Raw genomic sequence first — 23,719 nt, forward strand, 5'->3', positions numbered from 1 at the left:
CTGTTTACATGTCCGACACCAGCACCCATTTGGCTGCTCTGTACGTGAATAATGAAATGTGGGTAACAACGCAATGTGTAATAACCCTAATGAATGAGCTGGGAACCTTTCCCAGGGCCAGCCAGATTAAATCAATCTGGAGTTCTGGACACACCAAGGTATGCCCACCCTCCCACTCCCGTGACTCCGCCCTCATGGCCCCATTCCTTCCACCCACCACTGGGGATGCTGGTGGCAGGGTCCATCCTTCCCCACCAGGATTAGCTACCAGGGGACCCCTATACTCAGGAGGAGATGGGGAGGCAGTAGGGCCCCCCCATTAATTAGTTCACGACTATGGTGTGTCCACTTGGGAGTCCTGGTTGATCACAATGCACACTTCCCCTCCTGCCTCACTTAGGTCTGGTCTACACTACAGACCTATAGTGAAACAAGTGCATCACTCAGAGGTGTGAAAAATCCACACCCTGGGCCCTGAGCGACGTAGTTATACCAACCTAACCCCCTGTGTAGACAGTGCTATGTTGACAGGAGAACTTCTCCCACCAACATAGGCATCGCCTCTCAGGGAGGTGGATTAACTACGCCAGTGGGAGAGCTCTCTCCCGTCAGCATAGAGCATCTTCACCAAAGCACTATAGTGGCACAGCTGCGTTGGCATAGTAGCGTAGGCGTGTTAAGTGTAGACGTGCCCTTAGGCCTGTGCTGGGGATTCCAGCTACTTTCTCAGGCTCTTTGCAAACTCAGGCTGATGTCACTGGGTCACCTATGCTTGATTTTCATTTTCAAGCTTTTCTCTGCAGACAGGAAGGCTAAAAGTGTACTTTACAAAAAGGAGGGGTGGCAGAATTGGGGTTCCAATGCAAGAAGAAGAGGACTTGTGGCACCTTAGAGACTAACCAATTTATTTGAGCATGAGCTTTCGTGAGCTACAGCTCACTTCATCGGATGCAAGAAGGAGACTCCAAGAGCAGGGGGCCGTAGGCAGGGGTCCATAGATCCCGTGCCTTAATCCAGCCCTGTAAATGCTCCCTGAAGGATAGATAGGGTTGCTGTGTTCATCGTGACTGTGAAGCAGGGGTGCTGGAACGGGGGGGTCCAGGGGGCCATAGCCCTCCCACATTTTACTGGCTGTAAGGGCAAATGAGGGGTGGAGGGAGAAGAGTGAGCAGAGGGCGGAGTCTTAGGGGGAAGAGGCAACCTCAGGAGAAGGGGTGGCGTGAGGGCAGGAGCTCAGGGGGAAGGGGCGGCGCAGGGGTAGGGCCTCGGGGGGAAGGGGCAGTGCGAGGGTAGGGGCTTGGGGGGCTCTGGGAGAAGGGACAGCATGAGGGCAGGGCTTGGGGAGAAGGGGCGTGGCATGAGGGTGGGACCTCGGGGGGGAAAGGGGCAGGGTGGGGGAAGGGCCTTAGGAGGAAGGGGTGGCACCAAAGCAGAGACTCGGGGGAAGAGATGGCGCAGCAGCAGGGCCTTGGGGGAAGGAGCGGCATGAAGGGGCAGGGTGGGGGCAGGGCCTTGGGAGGAAGAAGCGGTTCCAAGGCAGGGCCTTGGTGGGGGGGAAGGGGCAGGGCCTTGGGGGAAGGGGCTCAGGGGGAAGGGGCAGCACAGGGGTGGGGCTTCGGGGAAAGCAGCAGTGCTGAGCCCCCGCCAGCTTCGGGGGAGAGGGGAAGCAAGGGCGGAGCATGGGTGGGGCCACAGCCTGGGTTAGGGGAGGCTTAGCCTCCCCTGGCCTATTATACCCACCGTTCATGCATATATTAGTCTGAAAAGGGAAGGATTGAATTGGCCGGGATGCAGAGTGTTTCCTACTTTACCTAGTATTTCTGGGCAGCCTCCTCAGCGAAAAGCACTTTGTGAGATCTGTGCTCTGCCGATTCCCAACATGCCACACACACGACTTCCCCGTCCTCTTCACAGAACAGGTTGAGTTTCTCCTGGTGTCTTACGCACAGCTTCTCCTGTCCCTTCCTTTCCAGGAGTTTGATGGTTTCAGTGCTATTCACCAGTTCCCAGTTGGGCTGGAGAGTCCTTTTCTGGATCCGAGCTCGGCAGTTTGGGCAGCACAAAGGTTCGAAATCCCCCTTTCCCCCAGCCTCGCAGTAGTTAGTGATGTAGACTCAGCAGAAGTTGTGGCCATACTCTGCGTTCACCAGCTCTTTCATATAATCCAGGCAGATGGAGCATTTGGTTTCCTCTTGGATTTCCTGTGCAGGAGTCACTGAGGTCATGTCTCCTTGGATCTCTGGGTTTCTGTTCTCTCTGCCTTCTGCTAGATACCAAAAATGATGGGCTTAATAAAAAACACTGGATTTATGGCTCATTACACCAATCTGTAACCCACTAACCTTCTCTGTCCTGAGCCGGAGAGGGGTTAACTGCTCACTTCACCTTGCAACATGTGTTAACTCCTTATCTGTTCCACCTTGTATTTAGCTGCAAAACTCTGAGGTTACGTCTACACTACAACAAAAAGCCCGCAGTTTGAAAGAGGTGCTGAGTATAGAGCTGCCTGTGTTGGGTCTGTGGTATAGACCAATAAGGATTGTGGTTCCCAGAGTCTGACAGCCTTTCGCTACCAGGAAATTCACTCAACCAAATTAAATAAATAGAATAGAATGGGCCTGGCTGGTGAGGGTGGAGTCAGCTTATGGGAAAGACAGGATCTAAGCATTCCCTTTAGGCCCAGATCAAGGGATTTAGGTACCTTTGAGGATCTGGTCCCTACAGGACTAAATCCCCCTCTGGGATGGTCAGTCTTTAGCAGCATTTCCTGGTGCTGCTACCCAATCCTAGGAAATCTTGGAGATTTCCCTCAAAAATAAACCAAAGTGTCTTCATTTCTAGCACATTTCCCGTTCAGGAATGCTTTACTGAGTTATATAATTAATCCCGTTCAGGCTTGTGGCCTATAGGGCTATTCTGATTGCTTGCCCATATATCTTTTCTTACAAGTTTGATCATTTGTTACATTAAAAGTATGTTCTTTGTTATTACAATAGGTTTATTATAGAAGGTCCTTGCAAATTCTATGTAGCCTGATTCTGGGCTAAGAACCTTATTATCTTCTGATCAGATGAACTGGCGAGCCTATAACCCATATTATCTATTAATCACCCATAAAATCGGGCAACATCCTGTTAATCTGTAGCTGAAAATACAACCTGGGAAATGCCCTGATGATTCATTGTTATTTCTCCTTGAGCTTGGAGCATATCCTTGGCTCTGCACAACACACGGTCACTTCCCCAACTGATGAGGGAACTTGTAATCCACTGTGGAAGTGGGACCTCTGCTCAACCAGCGCTTTGGATCAATATGGTTAAAGCAAAGTATCTTGACAGTAAAAAACACCAGAAGCAAGATCTGCTGAAGGCAAATCAGAGTGCGATAAGATATCTCCTAATCTCTGACATTCAAATAAGATTTTTCACTTCAAGACAGTCACCTTCCCCACTCCTGGGCAGTCTGGGGATCTGAGCCACAGCCAGCTGAGGCCTATAGAAAGACTACAGGGCCCAAGATATTTAGGTGCCTAGCTCATATGTGATTTAGGCACCTAAGCATCTTTGAGGATGCTGGAGCTGGAGCTGTGAGACAACCTGAGTGATTGCAGCAAGCTCCCAGCTAGTCCTGTGGTCACAGTGGAGGAGATGGGAGAGCTGTAGAGGATGAAGGTATCCTGTGGGAGAGACCCCAGCCCCTCTCCTCTCTATCCCTGAAGGGAGAATCTCGACACATCTTCCTCTCTCCTCCACCTGCTCAGATTTAGGGTAAGGGAGACACAAACATACCCATAAAGGAGTAAGGCCCACAAGGTATTCAAGCACCTAACTCCCATTGAAACCAAAGGGATTTAGGCACCTTTGAGGATCTGAGCCTAACTCCTTTATCCCCAAGGGTAGGAGCAAGTCATTTGGGGGCTGAAGGTCCTAGTTTGGATCCCTATTAATAACTGTGATGTCTGTCCCGAGGCCTGTACACGGGGCCTTGACTATGTAAGCTCCATCGAGGCGTCAAGATTTGGATCCAGCAAGCTAAACAGAGTGCAATGGGGCAGGATACTTCCTAAACTACTACTTCTTCTTTCTTATGGCTTGGGTAGATAGCAACACCTACAAAGGTAAATCTAAGTTTAATAGCCAGCACATTGCCGCAGCAGTGAGCTGATGAACGTCCTTCAGGTCCCCGGCAAAAGAACAAAGGGGACATTCAGATATGACGTGCTCTATCATTTGGGCCTGGTGACCAGTCACATACAGGTGTTTGCCGCATTTTCCACTTAAAGAGGGTTTGTCCACATCTGCCCCATTTCTAAACTGACAAAGGGGGGGGCGCTGTTCATCTGGCTGCGGCTACCATTCCCTGTAACCCATCTTGAGGGCACAGAACATTTCAAGGGGGGGGGGGGCAAACAAAGAAACAGCAACCCTTTTTCTGATCACTTCTGAGTTTATTTCTGTATTTAATGCCAAATGGCCCAGACAAGAGGACCCTTTAGCATCCTCTAGAGACCCTGTTCTAAAAACACTTTGGGCCCAGATTATGTGAATCATTTAAAAAAAGAGAGAATTTGCTCAAATAACACTGCCTAATGTCCACCAAACCCTCTTTGCAGCTGGGGAATCTTAATTTCCAATTATCCTGTAAAAATACAAAGCGGTGCTGTAAAGAAAGGGACATGCTTCCAGGGGTAAGTCGTTCACTGATGTTATTGGGTAGTACTGGAACTCTGTTAGCATGTGCCGGTACACGTCTGGGCTCTGGGGCCAATGGTGCTGTATTTCAAGACATCCCCTGCCCTTAAGAGTTCACAATCTGTGTAGATGAGGAGAGAAAGCAGGCGGACACAAACAAAGGAGGACGGACTCAGGAATCAGCCTGGCACAGGAATCGCAATAAGCAGCCATTGCACAGCCGCAACCTGGCCCCTTGCTCCTAAAATAAGCAGATTAATCAGTACAGTACAGAAACCTCAGCCCCGTTCACAAAGTGACTGATACTCCAAAGCCTCCCTCTCCAAGGGGCTCTGCCCTCTCTGCTCCCCTCCAGTCAAACAACTTCCCAGCCTGCCCAGCGCTATTGACCACCTCCGTAACCCAAGGAGTGACTAGGGCAGCAGGGGAGAGGCTAGTTCTTTAGCTGGAAGGTGAGGAACAGAATTCCAGCTCCTCCCTGGCTGGCCATCCCCAGCCATCAGGGCCCACAGGGGCCTAGATCCCTCCGCAGCTCCCAGCTTCTCTCCAGGGAGAGAGAAAGTGGCTCATTCTGGGCTCTCTCACTGGGAAACAGTTTCTAGCGGGTGAAGGGGAGCAGAGCGGCCGTGGACTGGAGATTGTTACCTGGGGGCACAGGGGCAGTGAGGAGCAAGGCAGCTGGAAACTATTTACTTTTCAGAAAGTCGGACAGGGAATAAAAACTTTTCCTTTTTGTGGGCTGGGGGGTGGCTGCCTGGGCTGAATGGGGCTCTGTTCCCCTTATAGGGTAGGTGGCATGGGCTGGATAGCGGTGGATCGGCCTGCGGGGGTGACAAGTGTTTGGCCTCAGTTTCCCTTGTTGGAAGGTACTGAGCCGAGAGTTGTGTGAGACAGGGGTTGCGTGCTCTGCTGAGGCAGTGGCTAGGTTTAATTCAGTGCTGCTCATTCTTTCTGGATATTGGAGAAAGCCTGGGGGTGCGAAGCAGACACGATGGTGACCTTTTTGGGGAAAATGACTGTTGGAGATGTGGATTTGAAACCTCATTTCTGAAGGAGCCAGTCTGAGCCAGGACACCTTTCCCACCACCCAGAAGAAAGGGAGGACTCTCTCCCCAGTGAAAGAGGCCCTCAGGTAGCAGAAGATGAGGGACTTGCGATCAGCATCGAAAAGTGCCACCTGCCCCCCTTCATAGTCCAAAGAAACCCGGATCCTCTGGGGGACCCAGCTCAGAGACAGGGGGATTTCTTCAGATGAGGTGAGTGCCCAGTACTCACCTCTGCGCAGAGCTACAGAGAAGATCCCTCCCTCAGGGCTATATTTGACCGGTCCCTTCCTCTTCACCGACTCTCTGGCTACCCCCACGGCCCAGCCTCCCCCTTCGCCCACCTCCAGCTCCCAGTAATGTCTCCCTGAGGTGAATCCCTCACAGCCCAGCACACAGAGAGAAGAATCAAATCTCTTGGGATTGTGGGGCAGATCCTGCCAGGCATCTCCATATTTCACATGTTGCCGATCCTCAGACAGGATGAGTTTGGGATGAGCCGTGTCTGGATCCAGAGTCACATTCACTGGGGAGAGAGAGAATCTGAGTGTTAGGGGCAGAGCTCAGCCCCGGGAGAGGCTGGGACCCTCCCTGATTTCCTGCCTGTCTCAGGTCCCAGGGAGCTGCCCCTGCAGGGGGCTGAGCAGCCATTTCACGTCAGCTCCCTTCTGCCAGGCACTAGGAGGCACTGTAAGAACTGACTCTGCATCTGCTCCTACCGGGGCTGCTGTACCCCCACAGCTAGGGTGGGAGTGGGGGCAAAGTTGAGTGAAAGAGGGAGCATTTTCAGCTGTCCACTGGGGAAACCCTCTGGCTAGCCCAGAGAGAAGGGGAGAGGAGGGGACAGCATGGGGAAATGGAAGTGACACTGGGTGGAAGGAGAGACCCACCACCTATGGGGAAGGAAGACAGTGGGAACCCTGTGGAAGGGCACCCAACCCGTGCAAGGGCACCCAACCCATGGAAGGGCAGGAAGTGTGGGAATATGGCATCAGAGTCCAGGAGGAAAAGACAAGAAAGCAATGGGGCTGGAGGAGAGAGAATGATGGGAGTCATGCTCCAAGGAGACACTGGGGGATGGAGACATCACACCACTGACTCCCAGCCCATCTGTATATCACCTCTTCTCAGTCGTATGCTTAGAGCAGTAATGGCCTCTCCACCAAGCCCTTTTCCTACAAGTCTCCGGAGGCGGGAAACTACCATGAGGTAGGAAACTGGCTCTGTTTGATCCCAGACTTTTCTTCTGCAAGTGAATCCAGATCCGCAAACCCGTCTCCTCTTCGGTTCTTCTCATTGTTACAATATCCCCGGGGAAAACTTACCCTTTTCACCTACGTTTTCCATCTCCTTTGCCAAAAATTGACTCCCTTCCACCTCCAGCTCAAATACCAGGATGTCTAGAGAGAAGACAGGGGGAGAAGAGATGCATTTTCATACACTCATATTTATGATAAGGTTTCCTACAACTGACATGCTTTATTTCTGTGACACAAACTCAGGGGAAGGGAGCTCAGATACCCAGAGAGAGAAACAAAGGAAGAGAGCATAAATAATAAAATTCACTCTTGTTGTTGTTGGTTCTCTATTGTATTTTTGTAGGCATATTTTGTGATTCCCCATAATTATATTTGTGATTCTCCATGATTAGTCCCCCACAATTTAAAGTACAGGGCACTACCAATTAAAAGATCTTTCGGGTCTCTTGTTCACTTGCAAGCTGCTGATGGTGTCTGCATAAAGCTTGTAAACCACTCAATTGCTCTAAGTGATACTTTGTAATTGATAAAAGAAAAGGAGGACTTGTGGCACCTTAGAGACTAACACCTTAAAGCCTGCTGCAGTTTCCACGATATGCATCTGAAGAAGTGAGCTGTAGCTCACGAAAGCTTATGCTCTAATAAATTGGTTAGTCTCCAGCAGGACAGTGGGGTGGGAATAGGTATTGTTTCATATTCTCTGTGTATATATAAAGCCTGCTGCAGTTTCCACGATATGCATCTGAAGAAGTGAGCTGTAGCTCACGAAAGCTTATGCTCTAATAAATTGGTTAGTCTCCTACCCCCCCCCCCCAGATGTTCTGGTTTAACTTGGATTTAAACTTGAAGAGTGGTCAGTTTGGATGAGCTATTACCAGCAGGAGAGTGAGTTTGTGTGTGGGGGGGGGTGGGGGGGATGTGAGAACCTGGATTTATGCAGGAAATAGCCCAGCTTAATTGTCATGCACATTGTGTAAAGAGTTATCACTTTGGATGGGCTATCACCAGCAGGAGAGTGAATTTGTGTGGGGGGGTGGAGGGTGAGAAAACCTGGATTTGTGCTGGAAATCACTTTAGATAAGCTATTACCAGCAGGACAGTGGGGTGGGAATAGGTATTGTTTCATATTCTCTGTGTATATATAAAGCCTGCTGCAGTTTCCACGATATGCATCTGAAGAAGTGAGCTGTAGCTCACGAAAGCTTATGCTCTAATAAATTGGTTAGTCTCTAAGGTGCCACAAGTCCTCCTTTTCTTTTTGCGAATACAGACTAACATGGCTGTTACTCTGAAACCTTTGTAATTGATGTTGACATTTTGTGACAACAACTGTTCTTAGAAATGACACAGACACTCCCACCCTCTGTAGTTTTATCTCACTTTACATATTAAAAGACAGGGAGTTTCAAATGAATTAGCAACACCCCAAAAGTTAAAAAGACAGTAGAATAACTGTGATTAAGATAAAGAACGTATGTGAATGAATGATTGGTTCAGATGAATAATGGTAATGAATGAATGGTTCGGAAGGTGCCAGCCTAGGAATTCAGTATCAATGGGCCGAAGAATGTGCAGAGTGGAGACAATCAGATGACCCCCAGAGGGCAGACTGGAATCCACCCAACAGCCTCAAGGATGGAAGAACCGAAGAACAAGATAACATCTGGCAGCACGCAGCCGTCAGGAATGTGCCATCTGCTGATTGATTCAGCAACAACATGATGAAGCAATTCCCATGGACTGGCATAGGAATAAATTCCTATAAAAATGGACTCTAGAAAGTGAGAACTTTGAGTCTGGTTCTGCTGCCACCCTCCAGGAGCATCGGATGTGCATCTGACACGGACTTGACTCCACTCTTGTGAACAGGCTACCTGGCCAGTACTCTGTCACGGGCAACTTCTAGGCTGGTTAACTATAACAACTAAGCAGAATGAATGTATGAATGGATGTGTGTATAAATAAGGTATAAGTAAGGAATTGTAGTGACATAGAATTGTGTAAAAAGAAAAGGAGTACTTGTGGCACCTTAGAGACTAACCAATTTATTAGAGCATAAGCTTTCGTGAGCTACAGCTCACTTCATCAGATGCATATCGTGGAAACTGCAGCAGACTTTATATATACACAGAGAATATGAAACAATACCTCCTCCCACCCCACTGTCCTGCTGGTAATAGCTTATCTAAAGTGATCATCAGGTGGGCCATTTCCAGCACAAATCCAGGTTTTCTCACCCTCCACCCCCCCACACACAAATTCACTCTCCTGCTGGTGATAGCCCATCCAAAGTGACAACTCTTTACACAATGTGCATGACAATCAAGTTGGGCTATTTCCTGCACAAATCCAGGTTTTCTCACATCCCCCCCACCCCCATACACACACAAACTCACTCTCCTGCTGGTAATAGCTCATCCAAACTGACCACTCTTCAAGTTTAAATCCAAGTTAAACCAGAACATCGGGGGGGGGGGGGTAGGAAAAAACAAGAGGAAACAGGCTACCTTGCATAATGACTTAGCCACTCCCAGTCTCTATTTAAGCCTAAATTAATAGTATCCAATTTGCAAATGAATTCCAATTCAGCAGTTTCTCGCTGGAGTCTGGATTTGAAGTTTTTTTGTTTTAAGATAGCGACCTTCATGTCTGTGATTGCGTGACCAGAGAGATTGAAGTGTTCTCCGACTGGTTTATGAATGTTATAATTCTTGACATCTGATTTGTGTCCATTTATTCTTTTACGTAGAGACTGTCCAGTTTGACCAATGTGCATGGCAGAGGGGCATTGCTGGCACATGATGGCATATATCACATTGGTGGATGTGCAGGTGAACGAGCCTCTGATAGTGTGGCTGATGTTATTAGGCCCTGTGATGGTGTCCCCTGAATAGATATGTGGGCACAATTGGCAACGGGCTTTGTTGCAAGGATAAGTTCCTGGGTTAGTGGTTCTGTTGTGTGGTATGTGGTTGTTGGTGAGTATTTGCTTCAGGTTGCGGGGCTGTCTGTAGGCAAGGACTGGCCTGTCTCCCAAGATTTGTGAGAGTGTTGGGTCATCCTTTAGGATAGGTTGTAGATCCTTAATAATGCGTTGGAGGGGTTTTAGTTGGGGGCTGAAGGTGATGGCTAGTGGCGTTCTGTTATTTTCTTTGTTAGGCCTGTCCTGTAGTAGGTGACTTCTGGGAACTCTTCTGGCTCTATCAATCTGTTTCTTCACTTCTGCAGGTGGGTATTGTAGTTGTAAGAATGCTTGATAGAGATCTTGTAGGTGTTTGTCTCTGTCTGAGGGGTTGGAGCAAATGCGGTTGTATCGCAGAGCTTGGCTGTAGACGATGGATCGTGTGGTGTGGTCAGGGTGAAAGCTGGAGGCATGCAGGTAGGAATAGCGGTCAGTAGGTTTCCGGTATAGGGTGGTGTTTATGTGACCATTGTTTATTAGCACTGTAGTGTCCAGGAAGTGGATCTCTTGTGTGGACTGGACCAGGCTGAGGTTGGTGGTGGGATGGAAATTGTTGAAATCATGGTGGAATTCCTCAAGGGCTTCTTTTCCATGGGTCCAGATGATGAAGATGTCATCAATATAGCGCAAGTAGAGTAGGGGCTTTAGGTGACGAGAGCTGAGGAAGCGTTGTTCTAAATCAGCCATAAAAATGTTGGCATACTGTGGGGCCATGCGGGTACCCATAGCAGTGCCGCTGATCTGAAGGTATACATTGTCCCCAAATGTGAAGTAGTTATGGGTAAGGACAAAGTCACAAAGTTCAGCCACCAGGTTAGCCGTGACATTATCGGGGATAGTGTTCTTGACGGCTTGTAGTCCATCTTTGTGTGGAATGTTGGTGTAGAGGGCTTCTACATCCATAGTGGCCAGGATGGTGTTATCAGGAAGATCACCGATGGATTGAAGTTTCCTCAGGAAGTCAGTGGTGTCTCGAAGGTAGCTGGGAGTGCTGGTAGCGTAGGGCCTGAGGAGGGAGTCTACATAGCCAGACAATCCTGCTGTCAGGGTGCCAACGCCTGAGATGATGGGGCGCCCAGGATTTCCAGGTTTATGGATCTTGGGTAGTAGATAGAATATCCCAGGTCGGGGTTCCAGGGGTGTGTCTGTGCGGATTTGATCTTGTGCTTTTTCAGGAAGTTTCTTGAGCAAATGCTGTAGTTGCTTTTGGTAACTCTCAGTGGGATCAGAGGGTAATGGCTTGTAGAAACTCGTGTTGGAGAGCTGCCGAGCAGCCTCTTGTTCATATTCCGACCTATTCATGATGACAACAGCACCTCATTTGTCAGCCTTTTTGATTATGATGTCAGAGTTGTTTCTGAGGCTGTGGATGGCATTGCGTTCCGCATGGCTGAGGTTATGGGGCAAGTGATGCTGCTTTTCCACAATTTCAGCCCGTGCACATCAGCGGAAGCACTCTATGTAGAAGTCCAGTCTGCTGTTTCGACCTTCAGGAGGAGTCCACCTAGAATCCCTCTTTCTGTAGTGTTGGTAGGGAGACCTCTGTGGATTAGTATGCTGTTCAGAGGTATTTTGGAAATATTCCTTGAGTCGGAGACGTCGAAAATAGGATTCTAGGTCACCACAGAACTGTGTCATGTTCGTGGGGGTGGAGGGGCAGAAGGAGAGGCCCCGAGATAGAACAGCTGCTTCTGCTGGGCTGAGAGTATAGTTGGATAGGTTAACAATATTGCTAGGTGGGTTGAGGGAACCATTGCTGTGGCCCCTTGTAGCATGTAGTAGTTTAGAAAGTTTAGTGTCCTTTTTCTTTTGTAGAGAAGCATAGTGTGCCCCTCTGCCATGTACATTGGTACTCTTGTTTTTTCCTACCCCCCCCCCCCAGATGTTCTGGTTTAACTTGGATTTAAACTTGAAGAGTGGTCAGTTTGGATGAGCTATTACCAGCAGGAGAGTGAGTTTGTGTGTGTGTATGGGGGTGGGGGGGATGTGAGAAAACCTGGATTTGTGCAGGAAATAGCCCAACTTGATTGTCATGCACATTGTGTAAAGAGTTGTCACTTTGGATGGGCTATCACCAGCAGGAGAGTGAATTTGTGTGGGGGGGTGGAGGGTGAGAAAACCTGGATTTGTGCTGGAAATGGCCCACCTGATGATCACTTTAGATAAGCTATTACCAGCAGGACAGTGGGGTGGGAGGAGGTATTGTTTCATATTCTCTGTGTATATATAAAGTCTGCTGCAGTTTCCACGATATGCATCTGATGAAGTGAGCTGTAGCTCACAAAAGCTTATGCTCTAATAAATTGGTTAGTCTCTAAGGTGCCACAAGTCCTCCTTTTCTTTTTGCGAATACAGACTAACAGGGCTGTTACTCTGAAACCTAACATAGAATTGTGTGTTTTTATCTTTGTATTATATTTACAATAAATGGGGCATTTTGCCTTATCCCCTTTACAAGATCCTATTGGTCTTATTTTTATGATATAACATTTTCTCTTCCCTTGGCCCTTCCCGGGAATGTATAACCTATTTTTTTACTATTATTGAGTTGGGCTTGACATCAACACTGTTTATCCAGAGCCCATGTCTTCCCACAGTGACATTTTGATTTGCACTTCTTGATACCTTTGAATTCCCTCAGAAACTTCTCCAGAATGATCCTTTTCTGGGAGAAATCACAGATTCTCTTTTCCAGCTCAGAAGGACTTTCCACCGCCACCTGGGCCTTCCCTTTCTCACACCTAGAGAGAAACAGGCTTTGCTAAGGAATCGCAGTTTGCTGTGTAATTATGCATTCATTATGTTCTGATCATCTTGGAAGTGAAAGCTGTGAAGTGGAGCAGCCTGCTGGATAACTTGCTCTACTCGGGGCAGGTAGGCCCAGCTCCACAAAGTTACTTGGGCAACAAAACCTCAGATTTGGGTGCCAATGTCCCGATTTTAGGTGCCACAATCCATGTGCTCCAGCTGCTGCCAAACCCTAAAGGCACCTAAATTTGCTCAGCATTGACATTTTCACAGTGCAAGTGCCCTAGGTGCCTACGTTCTTGCTTCTCACCAGATGTCCAGATGCCCAAGCCCCAGAACAATCCACTAACTGGGGGAAGAGAGGCATTCCTCTGCCTAAGCCTCCCGTGCAGCCCAATTTGGTAACCATGCTCAGACATCACCTCTGCTGGATTGGGTCCCTATTGGCATAGGTGGCACATGAGTCTTCCATTTGGGGAGATTCACACGCTGGAAGCTCCCTAGAAGTGAGGCGGGGGCCACTGGTGGCTGGACCATGGCCCCACCCTAGAGACCATGCCCCTGAGACCCCGCCCCTATTTGGCCTCTTCCCCTGGAGGCCCAGCCCTGGCCCCATCACTTTTTCCTGCCTTATGCAAGCAACCCGGGGGCGGCGGGGAGGGATGGAGAGGAGCAAGGGGTGGGCAGGGAGTGGCCTCGGGGGAAGAGAAACACAGCATGGGTGGAAAGAGGCAGGCAGGGCCATGGGGGAAGAGGTCAAGTGGGGGTAGGGCGGAGCGAAGGCAAGGCCATGGTCCAGGCACCAGTGGGGGACCTTCCCACTTCCATGGAGCTTTGCTTCTGGTTCTCCAAAGGCAGTGGCTGGCCAGCACGCCTCCAGACAGGTGACCCGTGCTGTATCTGCGGCATTTCCCCCCTGCATGGCCGGCCTTTTCAGGAGGCTCAGCCTTCCCTGGCCTTTTATACGCGCCACCCATGCTTACTGGAGAACTTACACAAAATGGCTGGGGGGACAAGAGACTCCTTCAGAACTTCTAGCCCAGGGATTCCAGTAGTCACCGTGGACATTGGAAACCCCCAGTTCAAGTACTCCCTCCAACTGAGGGGGGGGAAGGGTTAGGCCCAGACTGCCAGACATATTTAGGTGCCTATCTTCCACTGAAATCAATGGGAGTGAAGGGCCTAAATACCTTTGAGGTTCCGGGCCCCAGGAGTCTAAGTCTGGTGCTGTTCAGGCTCTTAAGTCACTCAGGCACTTTTGAAAACTGTGTTATCAATCTTTTGTTTTCAGTGGGTTTTTTTTTAAATTGGAAAAAAAAGAAAATACTTTCTTAAAACCCAAGTAAATAAATGAAAATAGGTACATTAAGGAAAAGGAAACGCTGCTTTTTGAAGCTTGTGGAATAAAAATGACTTTGCCGTGTTTGTATTTCTTTCCCCGTGGGGTTTTTTTTTTGGGGGGGGGGGGGGAGGGGGGGTTAATCATAAAAACATAAGAACGGCCAGACAGGGTCAGACCAAAGGTCCATCTAGCCCAGTGTCCTGTCTGCCGACAGTGGCCAAGGCCAGGTGCCCCAGAGGGACCAAACAGAACAGGGGACCATCCAGTGACTCATCCCCTGTCTCCCAATCAACTCTACCCAGCATGTCTTTAAGCAGGGAAGATTAGTGGCTGGGAAGATGCATATGCAAGCCCTTTCCCAGCACCGTGAGGGATCAGAGGAAGTGAGGAGCCACGTACCTGCTCAAGATGCTTCTGATATCCTAGAGGAGGGAGAGAGAGAGAGAAAAGGAGCTCCGTATCACAGGGACATGAATCAGAGCTGACAAATTATCTTGGTGCCCTTTAATTTTTTTATTTATCTCACATGTAAACTAGAGCAATAGAAGCCTCGACATACCTGCTCTAAGGTTTGAAAAACCGTACTCAGAGAAGCGTTATCAATAGTTCATAATCGAGCTGGAAGGGCATATCAAATGGGGACCCACAGGGATCTCTCCTGAATCCAGTTCTAGTCAATATCTTCATAAATTATTTGGACAATGGCAGAAAGAGTACACTTATAAAGTTTGTGGACGAAAGCAAGCTGGGAGGGGCTGCAAGTACTTTGGAGAACAGGATTAGAATTCAAAATGATCTGGACAAACTGGAGAAATGGTCTGAATTAAATAGGATGAAATTCAAAAAGGACAAATGCAAAGTGCTCCATTTAGGAAGGAACAATCTGTTGCACACATACAAAATGGGAAATGACTGCCTAGGAAGGAGTACTGCGGAAAGGGATCTGGGGGTCATAGTGGACCACAAGCTAATTATGAGTCAACAGTGTAACCACTGTTGCAAAAAAAGCAAACATCATTCTGGGATGAATTAGCAGGAGTGTTGTAAGCAAGACACAAGAAGTTATTCTTCCACTCTACTCTGTGCTGATTAGGCCCCAACTGGAGTATTGTGTCCAGTTCTGGACACCACACTTCAGGAAAGAGGTGGACAAATTGGAGAAAGTCCAGAGAAGAGCAACAAGAATGAGTAAAGGTCTAGAAAACATGACCTATGAGGGAAGATTGAAAAAAATTGGGGTTGTTTAGTCTGGAAAAGAGAAGACTGAAGGGGGACATGATAACCATCTTTAAGTATGTAAAAGGTTGTTATGAAGAGAAGGGTGATAAATTGTTCTTAACCACCGAGGACAGGACAGGAAGCAATGGGCTTACATTGCAGCAAGGGAGGTTTCGGTTGGACATTAGGAAAAGCTTCCTAACTGGCAGGGTGGTTAAGCTCTGGAACAAATTACATAGGAAGGTTGTGGAATCTCAGTCACTGGAGGTTTTTAAGGACAGTTTAGACAAACACCTGTCAGGGATGGCCTAGAGACCCTGCCTCCATGCAGGGGACAGGACTACATGACCTCTCGAGATCCCCTCCGGTCCTACTTTCTATGATTCTCTTTAACAGTGTAATCTCAGGGATATCCTCTGTACCTAACTGCTTAGTTAACTGTACTTCCCTGTCACAATCACTTTGGACCACAAATAAGTGTAACAGTAATTAATAATTATCATCCTCATTTCCAGATCTGTGTTTGAATGAAGTAGCCACATGGGCCTCGGTATTTGGCTACACACCATCCCAATGCTGCTGAGTTGGTGTTTAAGTGGTTAGCATATCTGCCTTCTAAGCCCTTCTCCTGGGTTCTTTACCCAGCCAGCAGAGGGCAATGATATCTGTAGGAGAGGACGTTTGGCTTTGTGGCCAAGCACTTGATTGAGGTGCAGGAAAACTCCATTCAGCTCTTGGGCAGAGACAGAGTGGCACTCACTTAAGGCACGGCTACACTGCCATCCGAGGCATGACTGCACGTGCAGCATGTGGGGACGTACGTGAGCTAGCTCCAATCAAAATAGCAGTGAAGCTGCTGCAGCAGCATGGATTATACACCCCAGCTGGGACCCTGGGTATGTACTTGAGCAGTGAGTCCATGGTGCCACCTGCACTGCCCTGGCTTCCCAGCAATTGTTATTGGAGCGAGCTAGATCAACGCTGACTCAGGCATGTCTACATGAGCTGCAGTCACACTCCTGCTTGCAGCGGAGACGTTCCCTTAATCTCGCTGGGTCTCAGTTTCCTACTCACAGGGAGGAGGAAAATTCATTAATAGCAACATAATTTGTTTAAAAACTACACACTGTGAGCTCTATACTGAGGTCTGAATTTTGCACTCCATGACTCGTGAGTTTTATCCTCTCCCCCTTCCCCAAATGCCTTGCAAGAATCAGGGGTCTCACCTGCAGGAATTCACTCGCGGGCTGCTGGCACTTCCCCTCCATCTCACTGATCAACTCACTGAGACGGGAAATCTCCGCTGAGAGTTTGGTGACATTTTCATTCTGCATCTTCCCAATCTCCTTTTCCAGGCCTCCCAATTGGGCCAGCAGGAGTCGCTCTTGTTCCTCCAACAGCTGGCGCAATTGCAGAATGTCAGACATGATTTTCCGTCTCTCATCATCCGTCTTCTCCTGTAACGGGCAGACACAAATAAGGAAAAGGTAGGGCAGGGGACATGTCGTGGCATACCTTGCACCAGATGTAAATTAACTAGGGCTGTCAAACGATTCAAAAAATCAACTGCAAGATTAAAAATAATAATCAGTTTAGATCACACTGTTAAACAATAATAGAATACCAATTTAAATTTATTATAAATATTTTTGGATGTTGATTTCAATTACAACACAGAATACAAAGTGTACAGGGCTCACTTTACATTGTTTTTTTTTTATTACAAATATTTGCACTGTAAAAAAAGATAAACAAAAGATGCAATCTAGAAGTCAAAGCATGAAGGGGCATACAAATGTTTAGCCTATCTGACACGTAAATACCTTGCAACGCTGGCTACAAAATAAGAAGCAAGCAGCATTATCTCCCAAAAAGATAAACAAATTTGTCTTAGTGATTGGCTGAACAAGAAGTAGGACTGAGTGGACTTGTAGGCTCTAAAGTTTTACATTGTTTTATACTTGAGTGCAGATATGTAAAAAACAATTCTACATTTGTAAGTTGCACTTTCATGTTAAAGAGATTGCACTACAGTACTTGTATAAAGTAAATTGAAATACGATTTCTTTATCCTTTTTACAGTGCAAATATTTGTAATCAAAAATTATAATATAAAGTGAGCACTGTACACTTTGTATTCTGTGTTGTAATTGAAATCAATATATTTGAAAATGTAGGAAACATCCAAAAATATTTATAATACATTTAAATTGGTATTATTGTTTAACAGTGAGATTAAAACTGCAATTAATCGTGATTAATTTTTTTTAATTGAGGTAACTAAAAACAAATTAATCACTTGAGTTAAGTGCAATTAATTGACAGCCCTAAAAGTAACATATTTTCATTGACCCCCCCCCCCCCCCCATGGCCAGGTGTGCACATTCAAGAGAATTTCATTGCCACTTGTGAAATGTCAACAGGGCCTTTTGATAGAAACTCCCCCCACGCCAGTAGATCAGTGTTTTCCCCTAAAGCTTCCCACTTTGGTCATAATGTCTCTTAATGCTGTGTTGGCCCTAATTTGTCTTTCTGCTGCCTCTTCATGTATCATCTGATCAATGGGCTCCAACAAACCAGATTCTTCCAAGAGCAGGTTTCAGAGCGACAAGGGCAGCGGTTTATTGGGACAGAAGCCGAAGGAAGGGGTGAAAATCAGTATAGATCAAAACAAACAATTTAGGAGAATCACGATGCTCATGCAGAGACAAAAGAAAGACACACACCAGACATGCCAAACCCGAGGAAAAAAATGCAGACATTGGACTTGGTTTTGGCTTAATTGGCTTATGTGTTGCTTATTGGCTAGTTTGGGGCTTGTGGCTTGTTGCTTGTTTGGCTTGTTGCTTCTTTTTTTTGATTGGCTCCCAGCAAGCAGGGGCAAGGGGGAGCACACAGGGCAAGGGGAGGAGAGAGTCAGGGGTGCACAGTGGGCCCACCACAGTCCCAGACTGCACTCCAGGGGGATCTAGTCTCACAGAGTGTTGGCGTTCTTAGGGATTGGCTTGTTTTGGCCTTGTTTTGAAATGGGATTAGCTAGATTTTTGGCTTATTGTGAAAGTCAGGGTGCTTATTTACTGCGTGAAAGTGGGCAACTGTGATGCACACACGGCTGCAAACATGCATGCAAAGAGCGAGAGGAACAGAGGAGCTGTGCAAACCCAAGACACACCCTGGAACAGGGCCCCTTGCCCCAGGAGCTGAAGAGTGTGGGGCTAAGCCAGAGGTCCCCAAACTGTGGGGCGCTCCCCCCTTCAGGGGGTGCAGCGGGGCCTGAGCCAGCCCCCACAGGGGGCAGGGAGGGAGCGCCGCCCAGCCCCTCCCCGTCCCCAGCTCTGCTTCAGTCCCACCTGCAGCCACAGCCTCAGCTCCCAACCCCGCACCTGGCCCCTCGGCGCAGCTCTGCTTCCAGCCCTGCCCCCCAGGCCCTGGCTGTGGCTCCAGCCCCAGCTATGGCCCCAGCCTCTCCCCCCATCCGGAGCCATGGCCCCACTCCCAGCAGGAGCAGGCTTGGACAGGGATGGAGGGGGGTGCGACCTTCAAACGTTTTGGGACCACTGGGTGAAACCAATCCAGATTTTGGACAAAGCCCCAGCTGAGGGGAATCAGGCAATTGCCGGCAAAGAGCAGATAGAGGTGGCTGTCCTCAGGGAATGGCTAGTGCAAAGAGGAAGGCAATGTCTACACGTACAACGCTCTATGTTCTCCGATTGCCATAAAAAAAATCACCCGGGAGCAGCATAACTTATGTCGGTGGGAGAAGCACTGTGAACATGTCGGTGTAACTGACGTCGCTCGGGGGGCGGGGGGGGGGGGAATATTCACCCCCCCTGAGCGACAGAAGTTTTGCTGACCTAGGCAGCAGTGTATACGTAGCTGCAGAGGAAGGCTCCGGCAGGACCATGACACCAGGAAGCTAGGAGGGTAAAGCCCAGTGAGCAGGAGGCTCCGGGCGCTGGGAAACCCTGACTGTGTTTGGGAGTGGGTGTCGGAGCTCCAGTGAGGGGGAACATTTGGGAGATCAAACCAGAATGGAAGAAGAGCCCGGGGGGGCAGGGGAGGGAGAGAGAAAGTGCCCGAGCTAAATATCTTCCATAGCTGGTCAGGATATTAGACAGACACGGTAGGTGAGGTGACATCTTTTAGCGGACCAGCATCTCAAAAGCTTGTACGTTGCACCAACAGAAGTTGGTCCAATAAAAGATATTACCTCACCCACCTTCTCTCTCTCTCTCTCTCTCTAGAGCTAAATATGGACTTTTTCTTTGTGTTCTTGGAATGGACTTTGGCTTGTTGTAAACTGGTTCTGGTATGAACCAGAACGGGTACCGTTTACCAGAGAAAGCCTCTGAGAGTTCTTAAAGGATCCTGAAGAGAGGGAAAAATGGAGGGGGGGGGGTCGGCCTTCAGAGACACCCTTAGTCAGTAAGCAGTAGTCGTGTTATTCCCCCCCACCACCAACCTACAGATTCATAACAGGAACCTACCAGGTATTCCTGGCTTTTCCCCTCCTTGGCCTGTCTGTATTTGAGGAGTTTTTCTCTCTCTTCCTTCAGGGTCTGCAGTTGTGTCCAGATTCGTTCCTGAGCAAAGAAACACGGCATGTGATCTGTTCTGCTGGGAGGGGCATCCTGGCTGTCTTCTTCACAGAAAACAATTTAAATAAACAAAACCTATGGATCCGATTCAGACTTTAGAAAGAATTTACACAATGTATTCAACTTTACAGGAGTTGCTGGTGCTGTTTGTAGGAAAACTCACTTCCTAGAGCTTTTGAATGTAACCAGATTTGCATCTCACAATTTACTGGATTGTTTTATTGGTTAGCAATATTATAACCCTGGTCTGGATAATCCATGTAACCCAGAGGCTCTGAATAGTCCACTGTGCTGGTTTATGACTGGCCAGGATGTTTTGGAAGGAAGAATTGAATTGTTACTCTTAGGAGACTGAAATGACTGGCACAGACAGAGGCAGAATAAATTTCTCTCTGGTTGGGCTGTTTTTCTTTTTCCAGTGAGAGGCTACCCGCAGCTGAGCCGCTATAGCAGATGAGAGATTCATTCTTCATTTCCTTGGGTGTGACTGAAATACTACCCTGATGGTTGTATTTTCTAATGGACAACCTACCCCAAATTTTCAATTATTGAGGGACAGTCTTCACTCTTTGATATATTTGCTTTCCACAACCCACTCTCTGTATATCTTTTCATGAGTGATGTACCCAAAAACTTGGATGCTAATATCTAAACTGTATTGTTAAATGTATTCACCTAAATTTGGTTTATTGCTGATTATGTGCTATGTATCTTATGACTTTTAAAACAAACCCTGTATTTGTGGATAATCTAAGCACTATACCCAGATGTACAGACACTCTTTTCTTAACCTGTGTACTATGTAATTTTTTTAACCTTAGCTTTAATACATTTTTTAATCTGTCCTGCTCCTACAGAACCTGGTTACAAAGAGAGTTGTTAAACAGGCAAAAGGCAGCATGACTTAGGTCTAATTCACAGACCCTAGGGTGACCAGATGTCCCCATTTTATAGGGACTGTCCTGATATCAGGGGCTTTGTCTTACATAGGACTCTATTAACTCCCACCCTGATTTTTCACACTTGACATCTGATCACCCTAACAGACCCCCAAATCCTTTAAAGTAAAGAACACAGATTAGTAATTCCAAGGTCAGACTTTATCCAATTCCTGCCAGCTGGGTTTCGAATCATTGATGGTGTTTTCCTACCTTGTACTCCTGGGCAGCCTCTTCGATTGGTATCACAGGGTGGTCTCTATGAGCCTTGGATCTGTCACACACCACGCAGATGGGGCTTTGATCCTCCACACAGAAGAGTTTCAGAGGCTCCCCGTGTTTCTCACACACGCGCTCCCCCTCTGGCTCTTTCCCTGCTTGTAACTTCAACTGTTTCACCAGCACCGCCATGTTCGCCAGCTCCCTGTTGGGCCTGAAGTTTCTCTGCTGGGCGGTTTCTCTGCACTGGGGGCAGGAGAAGTTGGGCTCCGACTCCCCCCAGCACTGGCTGATGCAGGCCCGGCAGAAGTTGTGCCCGCAGTGGATAGACACCGGGGCTTGGAAATACTCCAGACAGATGGAACAAGTGGCTTCATCCTGGAGTTTTTGCACAGCAGCCATGGCTCCCTGCACTGCAGATGTGGGGGACCAAGTTAGTTTCACTTCTCTGGTACAGCCCAGCTGCAGGTTTCATTTCCTGGATCCCTCTCATTGGCTGAGCTCCTGGATCCCTCTCATTGACCCTGGCTGTGCTGGGAGCTGTGTGATTGTGCTGGTGGACAACCCCGTTGAGTCCTAGAGAGGAGAATACAGCTCTCTGGTCCTTCAGCCCAGGGGTTCTCAATCAGGGGTACGTGTACCCCTGGGGGAACTCAGGTCTTCCAGGGGGCACACCAACTCCTCTAGATATTTGCCTCGGTTTACAACAGGTTACATAAAAAGCACTAGCGAAGTCAGTGCAAACTAAAATTTCATACAGTGACTTGTTTGTTACCTCAGTTTCCCTAGAAACCAACCCAGGATTACACTTATATTGGTTTTATTAAATGCCACTATTGGATCAAACAGAAAAGGGATGGAGATTATTCATGCACGCACACATTCCCCGCATTCATACCCTCATGCACCCCCACAGGTGGAGAGTTACCGGAGACGGCAGAGGAACCCGAGAAGCCGAAGCATAGTAGATCTGGTGTGTCCGCCTGCGGTCACGGATCCGGGCCAGTGAGCAAGTCAAGAAGCAGGAGGCTTGTGTGCGTGCCTTCCTTTTGCTGGAACTGGGTGGCTCCTGTCACATACACTGAGTTTTTCCTTCTGTGTCCATCACAGAGAAGCATTCCCAGACCTTGTTCCTTTCATGCATACCAGGTTCTTCTTTTCTTTACAGGACTCCGTGATCACCTTCTCAGGGCAGATTACATCAGACAAACCTGGCTCCTGGCTCTTTTCTCCTTGCAGTTCCTCTCCACTCAGTCCCACATACACTCCCTGGTTCACACTCCCTTATCTCCCACACATACTCCCTTGTTCACACTCTCTCTGATCGCCTGATGGAACATTGCAAAGCTTGGAGGTTATACAAAGTGGTAACTGAAAAGGTTACAAAGCTTGCACAAGTTACAAAACTTAAAGGGCTATGCTAACAATAACTAAAGTTACAAAGTTTGCAAAAGGTTACAGAACTCAATGATCATACTAGCAATGACTGAAAAGTTACAGATCTGACAATCACATTCTACTGGATTGAGCGGAGGCTTTACACAAAACATTTCCCACCCCTTGGTCACCCAAACTGTGGTGATCATCCAAAGGGGGATGGCGTGCCGCCGCTCATCCATGCCAGTGCTTTGATTGCCGGAGCAATTCCAGATTTTCATTACACGTAGCATGTCCACAGTAACAAAAATACATATCAAAATATTGACCGGCGGATGTAATGAGTGTCAAACAGCCATTCTCATGTACTACATTGAGATGAAAATAAGAGCATTCGGTGGGGAGGTGAAACAATCGGTAAAGAGGCAGTAATAATCTTGATGTATCACAGGCTTTTGGACAGAGGTGGCCACCAGGGGGATAGGTGTGTGATTGACAATTTGGCAGGAGGCGGAGGGGTAGGGAGAGGGAGGGGTCTGATTAGAGTTACAAAGGGCTGTGCGTATGGTTTGTTGCCTAATGCAATATCCCCCCTTTCCCCAAACACCATACACCGTAATGCTAGCAATGAGACAAGCGCTACAAGACAAACATGAGATATGAAACACGAAACACGAAACACAGAACATAAGACAACATAGAAGTTTGTCGCCACAATGCACCATGGTATGTTCCAATTGTCCTTCAGCTGGTACCAGCTCTCTCCGGTGCTCTGAAAAACAGAAGCTGCGAAAAAGACTTAAACATTGTAAACCGTAGAGAGGAACATGGAGTCAGGGTGGTTCCCCCTTCATGCTTGAGCTGTCCCCAATGGACCCACTTCCTATGGGGGCTTTGGTCAATTTGGAACACTATCACTTCCCTTGGTATGTCTTGCAACACCTGGGTCATGTCTGTGACTACTGGTGCCCACTGGGGGGTCACTGCATTGACTCTCCGATAGTTGACAGTCAGTCTCCGTGAGACATCAGCTTTCCTCACAGGCCATATGGGGAAGTTAAAGGGGAAAGTCATTCTTTTCACTACTCCCTGCCCTTCCAGCTCTCTAACTATCTCTGCTACTGCCTGGCGTGCCACAGTGGGGATAGGACATTGTTTCTGTGGGGGGACCGCTGGTCCTTCTATTTTCACTGGTTCCCCAGTCCATTTACCACAGTCCAGCTTGTGAGCCACCCATGCCTGGGGAAAATGCTTCCTCCATTCCTCCTTGCTATCCCCGGTCACTGCCGCCACTCCCAACATACTACCGTCAACAATCCGGTAT

The 23,719-nt window shown here is 48.1% G+C and overlaps 1 protein-coding gene across 2 annotated transcripts; it reads right to left on the minus strand.

Moving 5' to 3' along the window:
- Positions 1-1,811: 1,811 nt before the first annotated feature.
- LOC140897812 (zinc finger protein RFP-like) lies at positions 1,812-21,463 on the minus strand. Of its 2 annotated transcripts, XM_073310909.1 has the most exons (8): positions 21,013-21,463; positions 19,751-19,846; positions 16,490-16,720; positions 14,445-14,467; positions 12,581-12,696; positions 7,060-7,134; positions 5,967-6,260; positions 1,812-4,932 (listed from the first exon to the last, which is right to left on the minus strand). In XM_073310909.1, exons 1-8 carry the CDS (start codon positions 21,418-21,420, stop codon positions 4,871-4,873), a joined length of 1,305 nt encoding a protein of 434 aa, XP_073167010.1. In that variant the 5' UTR covers positions 21,421-21,463; the 3' UTR covers positions 1,812-4,870. The 2 variants fall into 2 exon arrangements, with proteins under 2 accessions (XP_073167010.1, XP_073167009.1); XM_073310908.1 differs by having other exon boundaries at positions 4,841-6,260.
- Positions 21,464-23,719: the final 2,256 nt, after the last annotated feature.

Source organism: Lepidochelys kempii, chromosome 14 (genome assembly GCF_965140265.1).
Source record: "Lepidochelys kempii isolate rLepKem1 chromosome 14, rLepKem1.hap2, whole genome shotgun sequence".
Taxonomy (NCBI): domain Eukaryota; kingdom Metazoa; phylum Chordata; order Testudines; family Cheloniidae; genus Lepidochelys; species Lepidochelys kempii.